The following is an 18,521-nucleotide window of genomic DNA, read 5'->3' on the forward strand; positions in this document are numbered from 1 at the left end:
GCAACATTACAACTGCAGGCGATTACTAAATCATATAAGCGGTGAACAGTTAGTTTATTGATATACAATACAAAAGCAGAAATCAAGATTTAATTCATAATCCATCCAAGTTTTTTTTTTTACAAAAAGCAAGTTGCAAAATTAGGGCTGCACACTGGTGTAGTGGTTAGCACTTTCGCCTTGCAGCAAGAAGATCCACAGTTCAAATCCCGGGGTGGGCCTGGGATCTTTCTGCATGGAGTTTGCATGTTCTCCCTGTGCATGCGTGGGTTTTCTCCAGGTACTCCGGCTTCCTCCCACAGTCCAAAAATATGCTGAAGTTAATTGATTACTCTAAATTGCCCGTAGGTGTGAATGTGAGTGTGATTGTTTGTCTGTATATGTAGCCCTGCGACAGACTGGCGACCTGTCCAGGGTGTCCTGTGCCTTCGCCTGAGTCAGCTGGGATAGGCTCCAGCACCCCTGCGACCCGAGTGAGTATAAAGGGGTGCATAGAGAATGGATGGATGGATGGAAGTTGCAAAATTATTCAATCCCCTACGACATGGTATCTTTAGTACTTCATGCAGCACCCTTTTGCTGCAACAACCTGCTGTAGACAGGACTTATCATCTCTAACAAGCTTCTGGCAGAACTTCTTGGGAGTTTTAGCCCCTGTCTTGTGGTCAGTGGTCTCCAGCTCAGCAATGTTCTTAGGTCTACGTGCTGCAGCAGCTTTCGTCAGACCCCACCAAAGATTCTCAATTGGGTTTAAGTCTGGAGGTTGTGATGGCCCCTCAAGTATGGAGTAAGATTACTGTCAAAAATATTCGTCCACGATTCTAACCATTCGTATTCGTAATGTTAAACATGTGTATGTTAATAAAAAAACTTGTACACAAAATTCTGCTGTCATATGCATGAATTTGATAAATTCAGGGTTAGGATTGTTTTTACGAGTATGAACCTGAAAGTTGTGAGTGCAACTCTAATTTCTACGACTATGAAGTCTTCCCTGTGAGGACGAATTCAAGTTTATGGGTACTAGCAGAAAAATACTGAAATGACGTCACATAGGTCACAGGGGAAGGTAATCGAACACCGATTGCTCCAAACGCGCATGCGCCATTTATAAAGAGTAGACGCCGGGTGGACCCGGTGGACCTACCGGGGCAGGTGACGCGTCACAGGTCAAGTAAATAACACATCCAACTTCTTGTAATTTATTTATTTCATGTAACTGTACTGTTTTAATTGATATACAGTTTATGGACGAAAGACGGTACTGCTTAGCTTGCACGCTAACGAGCCGGGCCGGTGACACATTAGCCTTCTAATGCAAGGAGGCGAATGAGGAGGCTTAATAACAAAACAAACATAATTTGAGATTATGAATCGTGGTAATTGGCGTATGAATCAGCCCACTGTACAGCCTAAATTGCTGTAAATTAAGTCCAGTTTTAGTTCTTTGCAAACTCGGACACGTGCATTAGTTTAGTTTACAACGAGTCTCGCAGAGAGTCAGTCAGTGGATCAATGGACTATCATACACATATTATGACGTGTGTATTTTTGTTTTATCTGCCATAAAGTTTGATTTTACTGGTTATGGGGCGCGTTTTTGTGGCGGTGCCACAGAGACGAGAGCTGGGGCACCGGGTTATTTTCAGTTAGGTAAAGCTGGAAAGATATTCACAGATTCAGACTTCCCAGCATCAATAACTCATGAGATATAGTTGTCAAAACATAAACGATACCTCTTTCAAATCGTTGTAATCTAGACAATGTGCTACAAGGCCAATTTTATCAAAAGTCGCTGTCTTTAAAGCTGCAGAAATAACATTGGCGTCTATGCGCAGCTGGCGGTGTGACGAGTGAACAGGGACCGTCTCCAAATAGCAAAACCGCTGCAACAGCGAAAAGAGACACTACACAAATATTCAATAACTTCACTCTTGTACACTGTAGAGCCACTAAAATCACTGTAACCATGAATCGGCTGCGGCTGGTCATACTACAACTCTTTGTTTGGTGCTAAATGAAAAATAGAATTTTAAGGATTTTTTTATGATTATTTTATGAGTATTAAAATTCAGTAACTTCACTCTTACACACTGTACAGTCACCAAAATCACTGGAGCCATCAATTGTCTCCTGCTGGTCATACTACAGCTCTTTGTTTGGTGCTAAATGAAAAATCTGAATTTTAAGGAATCTTTATGTTTTTTGTGATTATTTTATGAGTATTAAAATGGCACTTTTCTTGATGTATGTGTATGTTGTGTATATTTTATATAACACACAGGAAAAATGGCATAAGGGCATAGTGTACTTGTTTGTCCAAACACATAATTCTGTATAGTAATGGAATTTACAATCCTTACCAAAGAGAGTATCAGATAACACCAATATACCAAACAAACTGTTTAGACTGTCACCTCAAGTACTGATGATTGAGAAGAAAGACGATAAGACACCTTCTTGCAAAGTTTCAGTGTCAATTGATTCATTTATACTATAATGTTAAACTGAGAGTAATATTTTTCTAGTTAAGGACTGTACAGAAAATACTTGGAGGTAAAACACCTGACGGTCTGACCAGCACGGGTCACAGCAAGTACACTATGCCCTTACGCCATTTTTCCTGTGTGTTATATAAAATATACCACATACATCAAGAAAAGTGCCATTTTAATACTCATAAAATAATCATAAAAAACCATGAAAATTCCTTAAAATTCAGATTTTTAATTTAGCGCCAAAGCAAGAGTTGTAGTATGACCAGCAAGAGCCCATTCATGGCTCCAGTGATTTTGGTGGCTCTACAGTGTAGGAGTGAAGTTATTGAATATTTGTGTAGTGTCTCTTTTCACTGTTGCAGCGGTTTTGCTATTTGCAGACGGTCCCTGTTCACTCGTTGCACCGCCGGCTGCTCATAGATGTCAATGTTATTTCTGTAGCTTGAAAGACAGCGACTTTTGATAAAATTGGCCTTGTAGCACATTGTCTACCTTACAACGATTTGAAAGAGGCATCATTCATGTTTTGACAACATATATCTCGTGAGTTATTGATGCAGTCCGAATCTGTGAATATCTTTCCAACTTTACCTAACTCTGCGAGATTCATTGTAAACTAAACTAATGCACGTGTCTGAGTTTGCAAAGAACTAAAACTGGACTTAATTTACAGCAATTTAGGCTGTACAATGGGCTGATTTATATGCCAATTGCCACGATTCATAATCTCAAATTATGTTTGTTATGTTATTAAGCCTCCTCATTAGCCTCCTTGCATTAGAAGGCTAATGTGTCACCGGCCCGGCTCGTTAGCGTGCAAGCTAAGCAGTACCGTCTTTCGTCCATAAACTGTATATCAATTAAAACAGTACAGTTTCATGAAATAAATAAATTACAAGAAGTTGGATGTGTTATTTACTTGACCTGTGACGCGTCACCTGCCCCGGTAGGTCCACCGGGGTCCACCCGGCGTCTACTCTTTATAAATGGCGCATGCGCGTTTGGAGCAATCAGTGTTCGATTACCTTCCCCTGTGACCTATGTGACGTCATTTCAGTATTTTTCTGCTAGTACCCATAAACTTGAATTCGTCCTCACAGGGAAGACTTCATAGTCGTAGAAATTAGAGTTGCACTCACAACTTTCAGGTTCATACTCGTAAAAACAATCCTAACCCTGAATTTATCAAATTCATGCATATGACAGCAGAATTTTGTGTACAAGTTTTTTATTAACATACACATGTTTAACATTACGAATACGAATGGTTAGAATCGTGGATGAATATTTTTGACAGTAATCTTACTCCATACTCAAGAACCTTACAGGCTTTTTTCTCTAACCAAGCCTTTGTTGATTTTGATGTGTGTCATTGTCTTCCTGGAATGTCCAATTATGCCCAAGCTTCAACTTTTTCACGGACTGAGTAACATTCTTGACCAGAATATCCTGGTACTTGCCTGAATCCGTGGTGCTTTTAATACGTTAGAGATTCCCGATATCATTGGAAGCAAAACACCCCCACAGCATCACAGATAGACCACCATGCTTCACAGTAGGCAGGGTGTTCTTGTCCTCGTATGCCTTGTTCTTCCTGAGCCACACATACCTCTGATCCACAGGACCAAAGAACTCTAATTTTGTCTCATTAGTCCATTGAACAGTCTCCCAGAGCTTCTGTGGCTTTGATAGGTTGGTTTTAGCATACTGGAGACGATTTTCTTGTGGGGTTACTTCAGAAGTGGTGTCCGTCTAGGGGATCTGGCAATAAGTCCTTCAGCAGGACACTGTGGCGTACTGTCTACAAAAACATCAGTTCCTCTTTTAGCCAAATCTTTCTGCAGGTCCATGGCAGTAATCCAAAGGTTCTTGTCCATCTGTCTCCACAGGAATCTTGATGTGCTTGCCAACAGCTTCTTTTTTCGACCATGACCGTGTAGTGTAGCCAACAGTATCGGTGGCTTTGTACTTACAATTGATGCTTCCAGCAGCGTCACTGGAAACCGTCAAGAGCCGGGATATCTTATTGTGCCCATTTCCTTTTTTGTGCGAAGCAACTTTCTCCTCTCTACACTTCCAGGACATCTCTTTGGTCTTCACCATGTGGCTTGCAAGAGGCGTATGGGAAGTATTGACACAAAGTGTGTCCTTCTTCTTATAGACATGAGCATTACTCAATGTTTAGCATGTTTCACCATTAAATACACCTCAAAATGTATACATACAGGTGTATGGCATTAGAATTGTACTGCAATTATTTGCATTTTCTCATCCAAGAGGTGAAATATCTTCAAGGAACTTTCTTAAAGTCCAGTGGATTGATTTAAACTACTTTGGATAACCATGACCTGGATGAATGAGAACCTACACAGACATAAAATAGATTCATCAAATTTAAAATACCCAAAATGCGTTGCTAGAGACTGTTAATTACATTAAAATTTTTATTCTGATTAATCATGACAATGGATTAATCAGCGTTAACTCGCTAATTTCTACAGATATAGTTTTAATAGTTTACTGAGTTGTATGGTAAGTGAATTGGAAGAGGTTTGCTTCCACAATTTTCATGACCACAATACCCTTGCTACATGTTAGCTTAACAATGAAAATGTGGCACTACTTGTGGAAAACGTAAAATAAACTAGAAGCAAATCTTGATATTCATGTAGGCAAAAGCAGTGACATGATGAACAATAGCAAAAATGATGGGGGTTCACGGTCGAGCCCCAAAAAATAAAAATTTACTCATGAAGTGTAATGCAGCATTTCTCAACGACACAAGGCTGCTAATTCTTTAATCTAATTCTCTGATATCACTCTGAGGACACAGGAAGTGTCCGAATGAAAACTGCCAACAGAAGAGACACTGAGCTATAGAAAGAGAAGTAAGGCTCTAACAGAAAGATGTGTGTCTTTGTCTCTCTGTCATATTGACGAGTGGATTTGTCTGCCACAATTACACACTTTACTGTCACAGTATAGAGTAGTAGATATTTAAACTTTTGTATGTGCTTGCGTGTATTTGTGTATCCTCCTCTTAAGCTGAAGAGGTGCATAAGATGAATATTGCAATCATTTTAGCCTTAAGTAGGTTTTGGAACCTACTAAAAGCTCCTCTTTTGATGTTATTTGATATAATTTAGGATGTACCTATATACAACTCACTCTCATCTCTCTATCTTTCTAATTTCACACCCTACCTCTCCTCAGCCAAACACTATTTTATCAATGCAGAGCGGATTTCTCCAGGCTTGGTGTTCTATCCTCTATCAGCTGGGATAATCATCAAAATTCATTATTCACTCTATGCCTGTTTGACTTGGCAGGCTGCTGTTTGTATATGTGGGTTTTTATATTGAGCATTACCCTTTTCACTTGGGTTATTTTTGTATAGTGTCTTTGGAGAAAACATCTTTCCCAGTACTCAGATAGCAGCTGCAACACACACACAAAACATGGCAGAGCGCTGGACATTGAACAGGCTCCTGTCCATCATAGACAATCCAAGTCATCTTCTGCACAGCAGCATCTCCAGACAGAGGAGCAGCTTTAGTGACAGACTGCTGTCATTGTCCTGCTCCACAGACAGACTGAAGAGATCGTTCCTCCCCCACGCCGGATGGAACTACTGCACTGTTGAACTGCCAGATGTTTATATCTTATTATAGTTTTATATGTGACTTGCATGCTCTCATGTTATTTACCTTTCATGCTGCTGGAACTGTGAATTTCTCTTTGGAGATTAATAAAAAAGTATCTATCTATCTCCATCTCCATCTCTCTCTCTCTCTCTCTCTCTCTACCTCTCGCTATCTCTCTATCGCTCTCTCTCTCTCTCTAGGCAAGGGTGTTAGATGAGCATCATTGCAAATCTCTCTGTGGGTGGAAGGATCATAAGACCATAAAATACTTAAAAACACCAACAATTCTCTTCCTTCTCTCTAGCTGTATACTTTTTTTTTATTGTAAAGCTAGATGGGAAGACAAACTGTCTGCCAACAACAACAAAAACTCATGCCTTCTCTTCTGTTAGCCTCAAGCCATTTCCTGTCCCTCTAAGTCTGGACAGGATTTATTCAGATGACCAACAGAATCACTGGTTGATGTTTAACTGACAGGAGTACATACATATACAAACACACACCAGCTAATTAGTCATTTTTTAGGCTGTTCTGCCTTGGAGTGGCAGATCTGTGCAACATTTTATACTTAAGAATGACCATAAATGAAAAGCATGTAGCTTTCTTGTAACACTACAGAGCTGTTTGCACTTCTTGATTTGTTGTTGGGAAGCTGCTGAACCTGAACCCTGACAACTGAATTTCCCTTCAGGGATGAATAAAGTAATTCTGATTCTGATTCTGATTCCGCTGTGGAGGCCATTTTTGCATTCAAGAAAACTGCACTTACATAATGAATTGCAGCACACTTTCTTTAGTTTTAGAGACATAATTTACAGATTAATCAGCAACAATATAAAGGTTTTGGGCTCTTCAGACTGGTTTCACGTTTTTCTTAACCAGTTTATACACTAGACTAAATAATTGATTTATCTGGAGAATAACTCATGAAGGTAAAATACATAATTATATAACCTTTGTTTGACCAGTAGGGATATGTTTTTGTGTTTGTAACCTGCTCAGTCTGAATAAAGTATTCTTTCAAGCATACCAATATTCATGCAATATTGAAAGGGAAGATAATTGCAGCAAAAATATAAATCTTCCAATGTTTGGATCTAACACTGTTGTGTAGCCAGTCCCCTGCCTTCACCCTAAGTCAGCTGCGATAGACTAGCTGACTTAGGGTGAAGATAAACAATGACTCTACAGAGGATAAAGCAGTGTATAATAATGGATGAATCTTCAAGTTAGACTGGTTCCTGCTCATATAAATCCTGAATGACAGAATCAGTGAAACAGTTAGGTCACAATGACACCTGTTGGTCAAATGCCTGTACTGTCATTCTGTAGCACTTGAAGAGATGCAATGTTTGACATAAAATGGCAATACTGTCTTACTGTTGAAGATATTTTTCACCAACTGGTTAAAACATACTCACTCAAAAAACAAAAATACTGACTAAATGTTTTGTCTGTGTTTCAGAAGGAGCTGAGCCTTCCCAGAAGAGGCAGTTTGTAAGTACTCATCTTCCCACCTGTCAGTCTGAGCCTTCTTCTGTATTTTGTGCACTTTCTTTCCAGAGTTGTTATCTGGAAGTGTCTGGAACTTTTTAGGGTTCTGTGAAATGAACCAAACACAGATGAACAGATTGTGAGATGGTGACCAGGAGTTCTGTGGAGACTGAGTTTCTGTCCAGTGTACTACGAAATCTACATTTAGTTTAGTTGATATTCTCTCTATGTCCAGTTGTCGTACTAGTTCTATAGATATCACAAGGAAACAGTGTCTTCCATGTTTAGCCCGAGCTACAAAATGTATTGCGTTATACAGACAGCACTTCCAGTGAATAGTTAAAGGATGAAATTGAAAGGCTGCTAAATTTGTTTATATCTATGTGCATACGTGCATATATGTAGTAATGTGTGTTTACTGGACAGCTAATTATTTTCATGCTCAAAGTGTTCTAAATGCTTTCATGCTTACAGAAGTTACTCATGCTTCGAAAAAACTGGTGGAATATAAGGTTTGTCATAGTGCAATTATAACTGTTTGAAGAGGGGTGGTTATCCTGGAATAGACCCGGAACACTCACTTGGCCAAAGATGAGAGTTCCAGGTCAAATGATATACCGATGAGGCATGGACACAGGACCTCTGGGGATGTCCTGTGACACGGGGATGGTGGCATTGAATTCTGTGGGTTGAAAGGTGTGACCTACTTAGATCCTAGCACATTACACAGATGGTCAGTAAGCTTTTTTTCTTTCCAGTCTTTCCTTGTAAATACAGTAACAGAGCTGCTGTATCTGATTCCTGATGTCAGGCTACAGCCACAATGATTGAATGCTCGGTTTGTGTGTCTGTGTGTGTGATAACTGGTAGTGTATTTGTCAGGCTTCAGTTAGTGTTAGGAGGTAGTGAGTTGGCTGCTATGAAGCCTCTTCTAGTCATCTCAGTGGTCGATGGTGGCCTGTCGTCTCTTGAGCACTGCCACAACTCTTGTTCTCAGACAAAGCTCAGGAAACCAAGGCACTAAAATACGCCTATTGTATGATTGTCATATCAAAGACAGACAGTCCCCTCGGCTTCACTCTTTAACTGTTTACACACTGTTATTCAGTTTCTCTTTTCTTCTGTTAGCCATGTCAGGTGCACACAAAGAAAAATTTTTAAGTGAGTGTTCTTAAAAATCCAATACAGAATATGTCTCATATAAGAAAAAGTGAGAAAACTGAAAAAAATGACATAGAAGGAATGGAAAAAATATAGTTTGCATTCCAGTGGGGAGATACTTTTATGACTCAGGGTTTGTCTCCTCTCTGTTGCAGCACATACAGCATCTGTTTCATTGAGACTGAGTATAAGGATTTTTGAATGATGATTAATAATAGAATTATTTCAAATAATATAATTCTAAGTTGCAGTTTCACATTTGAAATTTATTTTACTGATTGCTTACACATCACACCAAGTAACTACCTATCAAACCTAAAGCATAAATGTTGAAAAGTGTCTTTTAATTGAACATATGTAAAATGCAAATAATAATAATAATAATAATACATTTTGTTTCAAGCACCTTTAAAGGAACTCAGTAAAGAGAGATTTGTTTTTTTTTTCCTTTTTTTTAGCATTATTCAGAATTTTGACACCAGAATTTTCTCTTCTTTGTAACTTTATCAGTCTCAAAAATTGGTTATTGTTCTCCTTGATCATTAATAATCAGCATCTGCTTAGACAAAAGGCATATCCATTGATCTACATAATAAACCAGACACAAGGATTCCCAGCAGAACAATGCATGGTAGCAGGTGGTCAATGTCATTCACTTTAGCTGTCAGTTCTTTTAATGTAGTGGTTTATTCCTGTATACCACAGTGGGAAAATACTCAATAGCAGAGGAATTGCATTCCAAATGCTACTGAACTCAAACCTACATGTCTGTGTACGTTCTCATTCATCCAAGTCATGGTTATCCAAAGTAGTTTAAATCAATCCACTGGACTTTAAGAAAGTTTCCTTGAAGACGTTTCACCTCTCATCCAAGAGGCTTCTTCAGTTCTGAGTAGTTCTTTTGGGGAGTTTTGAAAGGACCTGATTGTAAATTGGCGAAAGATGATGTCACAGACACCCCCCCCCCCCCCCCCCCCCCCATTCAGAGATGGCTTCTCTACCTTGACATGGATGGCTTCTTTCATCCAAAATCTGAACATTGGTGTCCTGAAACGACTGTCCTCCTTCCTTAAGGTGAAGGAAGATTGCCAAATCCTGTCCTGAGGAACTGGCTCTCCTGTGTTGAGCCATGCGCTTGTTAAGTGACTGTTTGGTTTCTCCCTATGTAGAGATCTGAGCGGTCCTCGCTGCATTTAACTGCATACACCAGGTTGCTCTTCTGGCTGTGTGGTGTGGGGTCTTTTGGGTGGACCAGTCTTTGCCTGAGGGTGTTATTTGGCTTAGAAAAGACAGGGATCTGGTGTTTGTTGAAAATACCCCTCAGTTTTTCAGACACACCAGACACATATGGGATCACTATAGTGTTGTGCCTGCTCTCCTTCTCTTCCGTCTTCACTGGGTTGTTCTCCTTTCTGGATCTTGTGTGAGCCTTCACAAAGGTCCAGTCAGGGTATCCACAAGTTTTCAGTGCCCCTTTCAGGTGTGAACTGAAGAAGCCTCTTGGATGAGAGGTGAAACGTCTTCAAGGAACTTTCTTAAAGTCCAGTGGATTGATTTAAACTACTTTGGATGATCAAACCTACATGTACAGTCATGAACAAAAGTTTCCATACATTTGTAAAGACAATGCCTGTATCATGGCAGTGTTAAGTTTTCAATGACTCCGAGAACACCTTGATTTAGTTCCACATATTTCCACTTTTGATGTACGTTTCGGGGTCATTGTCTTATTAAACAATCAAACCGCATCAAAGATTCAACCTTCTAGCTGGTGATTTCATGTTTCCCTGAAGAATGTTGAGGTAGCCTTCTTTGTTATTCCATTTACTTTGTGTTGTGTAAAGCTCCAGTTTCATTGGCTCTAAAAACTTCACAGAGCAGAGTACTACCATCACCACGCTTGACATTAAATTTGGTGTTTTTGGAGTTAGTTCATTTTGATTCGATTAAAAAAAAAAACATTTTTTGTCCCCTGGGTCAATATAAGAAACATAGAGCAGCTGAATCATCCAATGAATAATTTAAGGTGCAGGTGTATCTCCCAGTTGTATGACATATGTAATGTCTAGATGCAAGGAGGGGATCACAAGCAGGATGAGCAAGGGTTTCCTTGTTGTATGACATCCTCTCAGCCCATGGTATCAAGTGTATACCTGACTGAATGACTGCGAACTCTGACTCCTGTGTTCCAGCAACTTCAAGTTCATTGTGGACCTGCTTTTGGTGATTCTTGGTTGACTTTTGACCTTCCTGTTCTGTTGTTACTCAGCAGCAGGTGATACTTTCTGTTCTCTTCATGATAGTGGCAGTGACACAACTGTGACATGTATAGTACTTACACACATGAGTAATTTACACAGTTGATTTTGAATCTGTAGCTGCATGGCTACAAGTGCCTGTCCTGACTTGTTCAGGTCAATAATTTATTTTTTTCAGATCTGTCCTTAGCTCCTCAGACTTTATCATTGAGGCATTAGTGCCTGAGTCTAATGAGTCTATTCATGTATGGGCCCTATTTAAATTGACTCAGAGAAGTAAGCAGTTGTAGTGAATTGTAATCACGAGATGTTAAGAGGTGATTGGATTTAGAAAATAAAACTGACAATTCCAGTTGCTGTGTGCATATTTTTGATTTGTTAAAGGGCCTATCATACATTTCTGAAAGAACCAATATGCATAATTGTTTTTGTGATAAAGACACATCAGTTTTAATGATTCCATCATAAAACAGTTAATGGAAGCCCATAGAAGTAACATGTAGTCGTCTGGTTGAGGTGGGGCTAATTTAATGAAATATGACTATGAAATATATGTTTCTGAATATTTGGCTGTTTAGCAATATTCTGTAGTTTTAAAGCTCAATGTAAATGTGTAAACTTCACTTTTAAAAAATAATTACTCACTAAAGCTGTCAAGCAAATTCCAAGAGGTAAGGAATACAAAATCTTCCTGCAAACTGTAGCTAGGCAGAAGTAAAAACAGACATGTTGAAAAAATCAAAGTACAAGTCCCCCAAAGCTGCATTTCCAGAAGTACTGTTTAAATGTACTTTGTATCTACCACCGGATTTGTGTGACAAAATAACCATAACTGAGTATCCAGTTACTAACTGGTTTGAAGCTGTAAAGCAGCATCTTAACATTTTTAGAAATGAAAAAAAAAGTTACAAAAACTACTGTTAATGGAGCACCAATTCAGCTTGTTATTAGGAATATAAATAGCAAGCTATTTTCTATACATTACTCATTGTCTGCATAGTCTCAAAGACTGTTGCCATGTCAATTCATGAAGGAAACAGTCGGCAACTAAAAATGATGTCTGACAGATTAAGATATGATCGATTGAAAACACCTAACAACTAAGACAGGCAGCTCATAAAGGACTCTACAGTGACAGAAGATCAGGGTTTGCTGTTGTGTCACTAATTCAACATATATTTAACTCAACAGAATACAGAATGTGTCAATATCAAGAAAAGAGTTGTGAAGGTTAAGAAAGAACATTTAGCAGAAGTCTGTGGGAAAATCATGACGCACACCTTCTGACGCACACACATTTAAACTCCTATCTCTGCGCGAGCCTTCACTGGACCTAATCTTGATCATCACAGCTAAATGCTTGCACACACACACACACACACACACACACACACACACACACACACACACACACACACACACACACACACACACACCTTTAGCCCCTTTCAGACATGTGCTCTGTTCTGTTATTCGATCGACAGCTGGATGTGTCGTCCTCATGTCTGCAGAACATCCTGGGCACTTTTCCATAGAAGATGGCAATCTTATTAGGTTAGACTTCATAACATTCCTTTCTACATGCCACAAATCTGAACTGCATGCTGTAACATTAACAGATAGGGATGCACAAGCAACAGTACTTTGAGTTGTGTGAAGGGATTTAGGATTTTTTTTCTAATTTTTTTTCTACTCTTTGTAACATAATACTTAAATTATCATCACACATGGACATAATTTTCAGTGTATAAACTGGGCTATTAGTTATTTGGACAGTTTGATAAGCCACTGTTAGTGTAGATTTAATCTTTTGTTCATTATTTCACTATTATATATTATACACCACTTGGTTTATTTTCCAGTCTCACATGAATTCCAAACGGTGCATACCATGACTCTTTTCGTCACTGTGGCGGGTATATCTGAATGAATGTAAGGGACATTAAGGAACATTTACATAAAATTTTCTTAGTATCTGAATGACAAAATGTCATCACTTTAGCAGTGATGGATATCCCCTGTCTGAAAAGGACTTTTGTGTGTGAATGAGTATCTATTAATGGAACAGTCAAAGCTGTCTGTGATCCAGCCCATTGTTTTTGCTTTAGCTATCTGGCATGTGAGCTGCATTTAGCCCATCAGAGTCAGTGGTGTTCTCAGGCTTCTTGGAAACTAGAATAGAAAGGAGACAGCTGCACTCCTACATGGTCTGGCGGAGGATTCTGTTCAGCACATGCTTCTCAGTTCAGCATATGATTTCATTAACTGGAACCATGTTCATTCACATTTTTCTGAATAAAACAATGTAACATGCTCTAGAAAAAAAAACTTTCCAGAACTTGTTTAAATGTAGTAATCCATAAAAATAAACCTTAAAATGTCCATTAAAATTGATGAAAAAAAGGAAGAAAATGTAAGAAAAACATTGAATTGAAATTAAGATTGCACAAATTTGATAGGTTAAAGGTTGCATAACTTTACATTTAAATATCTAAGCATGTATTTGGTATTACAAATGTCATTAAAACTTTTTTAAACATAATTTTGTAACTAAGCAATTTAATATATTTGTTAAAAATCTTGAGGCTACACTTTTACTTGGCTTTTAATTGAAAAAGTATTTCAAAAAACTAATTCCAAAAAACACCTTTTAAAATGCCATGAAAAATTTAAAAATAAAGTTTAGAAAGATACTGTTTTTAAAATCACAAAAATTTCAACACGAAGCATCTCTGGTTTCCCAGCAAACATTATCTTCCAGCCTCCTTCTATGATACCTCCCTCACCGTCTCCACCAACACCCTATTCTTGCGACTGTTTGTCTAGGACTGGGTCACTTCTCTTGTCTCACAGAGGGTAGTGTGATCACAGACTGGCTGAGACTTCCGGGTTCTGAGCAGGATTAACCAAGCTGACTGTACCTGGGGACATTCAGGAAGGAGTTTGTCTCTGAGCCCTTTGTCTGGTGAAGTGGTGGGAGAAGCTGTGGGTCCACGGTCCAAGGATTAGGTTTCCTTTATTATCTGAAATACTGGAACTACTCGGAACTTTTTTTCTTTCTGACTTTGCAGGATTTTTTTCATGCAAGAAGAAGAAGGACGGCTGCTCAAAGGAATTTATCTTATGTGCGTTTTTAGCCTATCTTACATGATTCAGAATAAGACAAAGTGAAAAAGATGAAATTCCAAATGGTTTGTGTGTAGTACACTGAATTTGTTCTCTCAGCTCTGATAAACTTCTAGTCTGGTAGTCTTCATCTACCACCACATGCTATGCATTTGTGTGTATCTGTCAGTTTGTGACTGAGCATGCCCATACTCGCTGGTGAAGGAACACTTTAACCCAGATACTTGGCATAACTGTACGTGTGGAGATAAGAGCATGCGCTGATGTAACACACACTGGTCATTCATTTATACAAAAAGGTGCTCTCAGAAGTCGGACTTGCTGAGGACTGACTGTGGGACAGTTTTTGGTCCTTTGAGGAGCTGCAAAGTGCTCCGTGTGTGTTTGACAGACAGATGAGTCGATGCACTCTGGTGGATTATTAAAGATTACAGCTGAGCCTTTTGTGCCGGTACACAAGATGAAGAGGAGGAGGGAGCGATCAGGAGCGCCACACCTTCGCCTCCAGTAAGAGTGTGTGTACAGTGTGTGTTTCAGGTTGTTTCTATGCATGTTCATGTGAAGGGGAACGCAAATTAGATTCATATCAAGGCAACAAAGGTTGTGAATTGTAGTTGTCTCTCATTTTATTTCTTATTTGTTTACACAACTTGTAACACCACAAGTGAAACACACAAAAAAGAAGTTCATACAAAAGTTCATACATAAAACTACAAACTCCCCTAGAGCTCAATAATTAATATGCTGTGGCTTGTTTGTTCAGTCTGTCCATCATGAAAAATTACACCTGAAGATTTAAAGGGAGAATTAGCTTTAAAAAAAAACAACAAATTATTGTGACAACCCTTTATTCCTTTACCCAGTAAATGAATATATGCAGTGAGGAGTGAGCTCAGTTCGTAGTTGTGGTTAGGGGGCAAATGTTCTGTATAAAAAATGACAGAAAAAATGTTAAATCCTTGTTAAAATGTCCCACAAATCAACATCACAGCCTGACAAAAAGTAAAAAATCTAAAAGATAGCAGCTTGTTTTCATATGTGACAACAAAATACACCAAATCCTCCAATTAGAAACCGCAAATATTTGATATAATTTGTGCAAACGTAACAAATAGGTGAATGTTTTAGTATTATTGTTATCATTGAAGTAGTTCCTGATTATTTTCTGATGGTGATTACAGCACTAGTTTAACCAATGAACAGAAATGATGGTGTCAAATTTGACATCACTGTGAAAAGCATGGTTTTAAGAAGCTGTTGTCGCTGTCCCCTCCCCAACTGTTTTTCCAATCGGAAATCAGTTTCACACAAACTTCTCCTTAAACAAGATTGTTTCACCATATCTGTATACAGTGTGTACCAACGAAACAAAGTGATGCAATAGTGAGTTGTAGACATGTTGTGTTTTTTTCCCACTTTGGACAGAGCCATTTTAGAGGTTCCGTACGATTTTTCTCTTTATGCTACGCTAAACTGTGGCTAACTGCATATTAATTCCAGTTTTATAGTTGAAGGACAGACAGTAGACAAATAATTGAAATAAATAACAAAGATTTGATACAAGGGTACTTTCAAAATTCAAGAGTCTATGTGGACAGTGACATAAAAGGACTCAGTGTTTCCTCTACAATCATTCTGCAGTGGCGGCCCACCGCTGCTGAATCCCAGCCGCTGCTCCTTTAATTTTTCTTCTTTTTTTAATCGTTGCAAATACACCACCGCCACATGTCACCACCTTCACAACAGAGTCCTGCACTATGTCGGGAACTCGCAAGTACTAAGGTAAACTACAGATGTGTGGGGGGCAGGGCGGCTTGGGCGGGGAGCGTGGACCCCGGAGAGCCTGCCGCCGCTGTTGCAAAAAATCCAAGAGGAAACACTGGAACTCATAGTATACAGTTATGCTGCAAAGTGGTAATTTGTACCCTTGTATACTTAAAGCTACCGTTTACTTATTTTGGCTATTTATATAACTGTAATGATGCTGAATTTAATAAAAGTAGACTTGACAATTTTTTAAAGTGTAAGACAGGGAGATAGAAATAAGTCAGTCAAAGCTTTCTTGCACTTTCTCCCTGTCCAGATCACTCTCATTATAACTGAACAGTGGGGCTCAGGTTAGCTTAAGTTACTTACATTCGCAGGACAGAACATACATAGTGTACATACATACTGAGTCACTGAAACACTTAAGTGGAATGGGAAGCCAGGAGGAGACAGAAACATGAGAAGGTACCATAGTGAGATACCAGCAGAGAGGGAAATCCTTCATCAGCTTACCAAGCTAGAGTTACTTCTGTGGTGTGAGGGGAGGCACATTCACTCGTACTCTCTTTCACCCACATGCATGCAAATGATGCATCAGTATTTCCACTAGCTGTTAGGACATGTAGTTTCCCCTCCCTTTGCAGGTAACATTTACAGTCTCCTTCACACTAATAATTTCAGTGTCTTCAAAAGGTATGGTAAGGCAGACTTCTGAGTGTTCATACATCACTGTCACTAAATTTATTCAGCTCTGCGCACACTCCGTAAAACAAGTGGCAAAATGTGTTTTGGATCATTTAAGAGATGAGAAACACAGACAAGAAGGAGATGCTAGTCTACACTTTAGGCTTGAATAAGTATTTGTACATTGTCCAATGTAATTTCACAAAATATTACATTAAAAAGAATGGTTTCCAGACCTTATTCTCTTGGCCTATATTGACACTTGGGATTCTGTGTCCATTTAAATAGTCTCTATATAACCTCTCTCTGAAAACCTCTTCCTAAGCTTAAGCTTTTAACCTGATCCATATTCTCTCTGCTAGTATTTCTTTTCCCACTGGTATGACATCTGGACCAGTGTCTTTTCAGACAAGCATTTCATTGTGGCACTATCTTTATCTTTGGGCAGGGGCATGTTAAAAATGGTAGCAACTTCATGCAATTCCAGTTCTTTAAGTATGTGCTTAGACCTCTAATGGGATTTGCCTTCAGCTTCATCTGAGACAGCAGCACATGTATGAAATTGAACTATGGTAGTGTGCTACAGATGACCTATTACAAGACAGGGGAAGCACTGCACAGGATAAAATGTATGTACTCCTTGACCTCCCTCCAGATTTCCAGAAGTTCACCCATTCTGTCCAAGCCAGAAAGGGGGAGGTAGCACAGAGACCATCGCCATACAAACCTGGGCCCTGTAGATGTGTGACGATTGTCATCTAAACTCAGTTGTACACCCCATGGACTTGAAATGTACCCCTAATTATAGAATCACTCTTAAACTCCCTGTCAGAATCACTGGAGTAGACACGCTGGGCTTCTGGGCCAATTCCGGTCAGTCCACCTGGGTAACTGCCATTAGCAATGGAGCTAACTTCGCTGTACTAAAGGCTGACAGCCCCGCAATGGAGCACTGAGACCTCCCGTTAAGGGGCAGAAATACGTGGAGACACTCACCCACCGGCAGTTGGAGATCCGGGCTCGGTTCTGTGTGTGTTCGGAGGAGCTGCAGAACAGCGGCAGCAATATCAAAGGGGCTCCAGCCAACTGTGCCCACGTGGGGGGTGAGTTCTTGCTGTCGCAGACAGCCAATCATAGGGAGATTGTGGCGAGCACTGGTATCCGCCCACAAAGGGTCAAAAGTCTTCTCCCCGCGCACGTAAATCAGAGCTCCATGGATAATCATGGCACCATACACGGACGAGTAGCAATGTCTCCACACGCGTAAGAGGCTCCTCGCGCACGGAGACATTGCCACGCGCACGCAGAGTGTTTTTTGCGCCTGTGGAGACTTTTTTCCGGTCACGCGGGGTACTGTTTCGCGCGTGCGACTTCTGACCCAAATTTGACGCCATATTTATTAGGGAAAAGATGGAGAATGTATCCATCACTCTTCTGAGTGAGTCTGACACACTCTCGTTAGCTCCTCAGATAAATGGATTCATTGTGGATGATGACGTGGGCTGGGTTCAAAGCTGCTCCTCTGACAGCAGGTCCGTGGCTTGTTGGATGCTTGGACACTAGATTCACTTTGTGAATGGGGAAAAGTTTATTTTCATTTAAGATTTGCCAGTGGACTCGAGGATGACAATGACTGTATCTTCTCTTTGCTGTGTAATGCATGTAAGTCTATTTGTTTTATTTCAGCTTGTTTTTCAGTCCCCAGTTAACGTTATCGTGTTATTATACAGGGAAATGTACAGTATTATAATAAATTTCCCCACTGCTATTCTTCGGTAGCTAACATCATGTAAATTTTAGACTTTTATCTGCTGTTTATTGTTTTTAATGTGATTATGCTACTGCCCTCTTGGCCAGGTCCCCCCTTGAAAATGAGATCTCTGATCTCA

The 18,521-nt window shown here is 39.5% G+C and overlaps 1 protein-coding gene across 1 annotated transcript in view; it reads left to right on the plus strand.

Annotated features, from left to right (window-relative positions):
- The window catches only part of mast2 (microtubule associated serine/threonine kinase 2), a 181,913-nt gene that overhangs the window by 79,711 nt on the left and 83,681 nt on the right, over positions 1–18,521 (plus strand). Inside the window, 1 exon segment of the mRNA XM_051946956.1 lies at positions 7,608–7,639. Within this exon segment, the coding sequence (XP_051802916.1) occupies positions 7,608–7,639 (32 nt within the window).

The sequence above is a fragment of the Acanthochromis polyacanthus genome, chromosome 4, assembly GCF_021347895.1.
Source record: "Acanthochromis polyacanthus isolate Apoly-LR-REF ecotype Palm Island chromosome 4, KAUST_Apoly_ChrSc, whole genome shotgun sequence".
Taxonomy (NCBI): domain Eukaryota; kingdom Metazoa; phylum Chordata; class Actinopteri; family Pomacentridae; genus Acanthochromis; species Acanthochromis polyacanthus.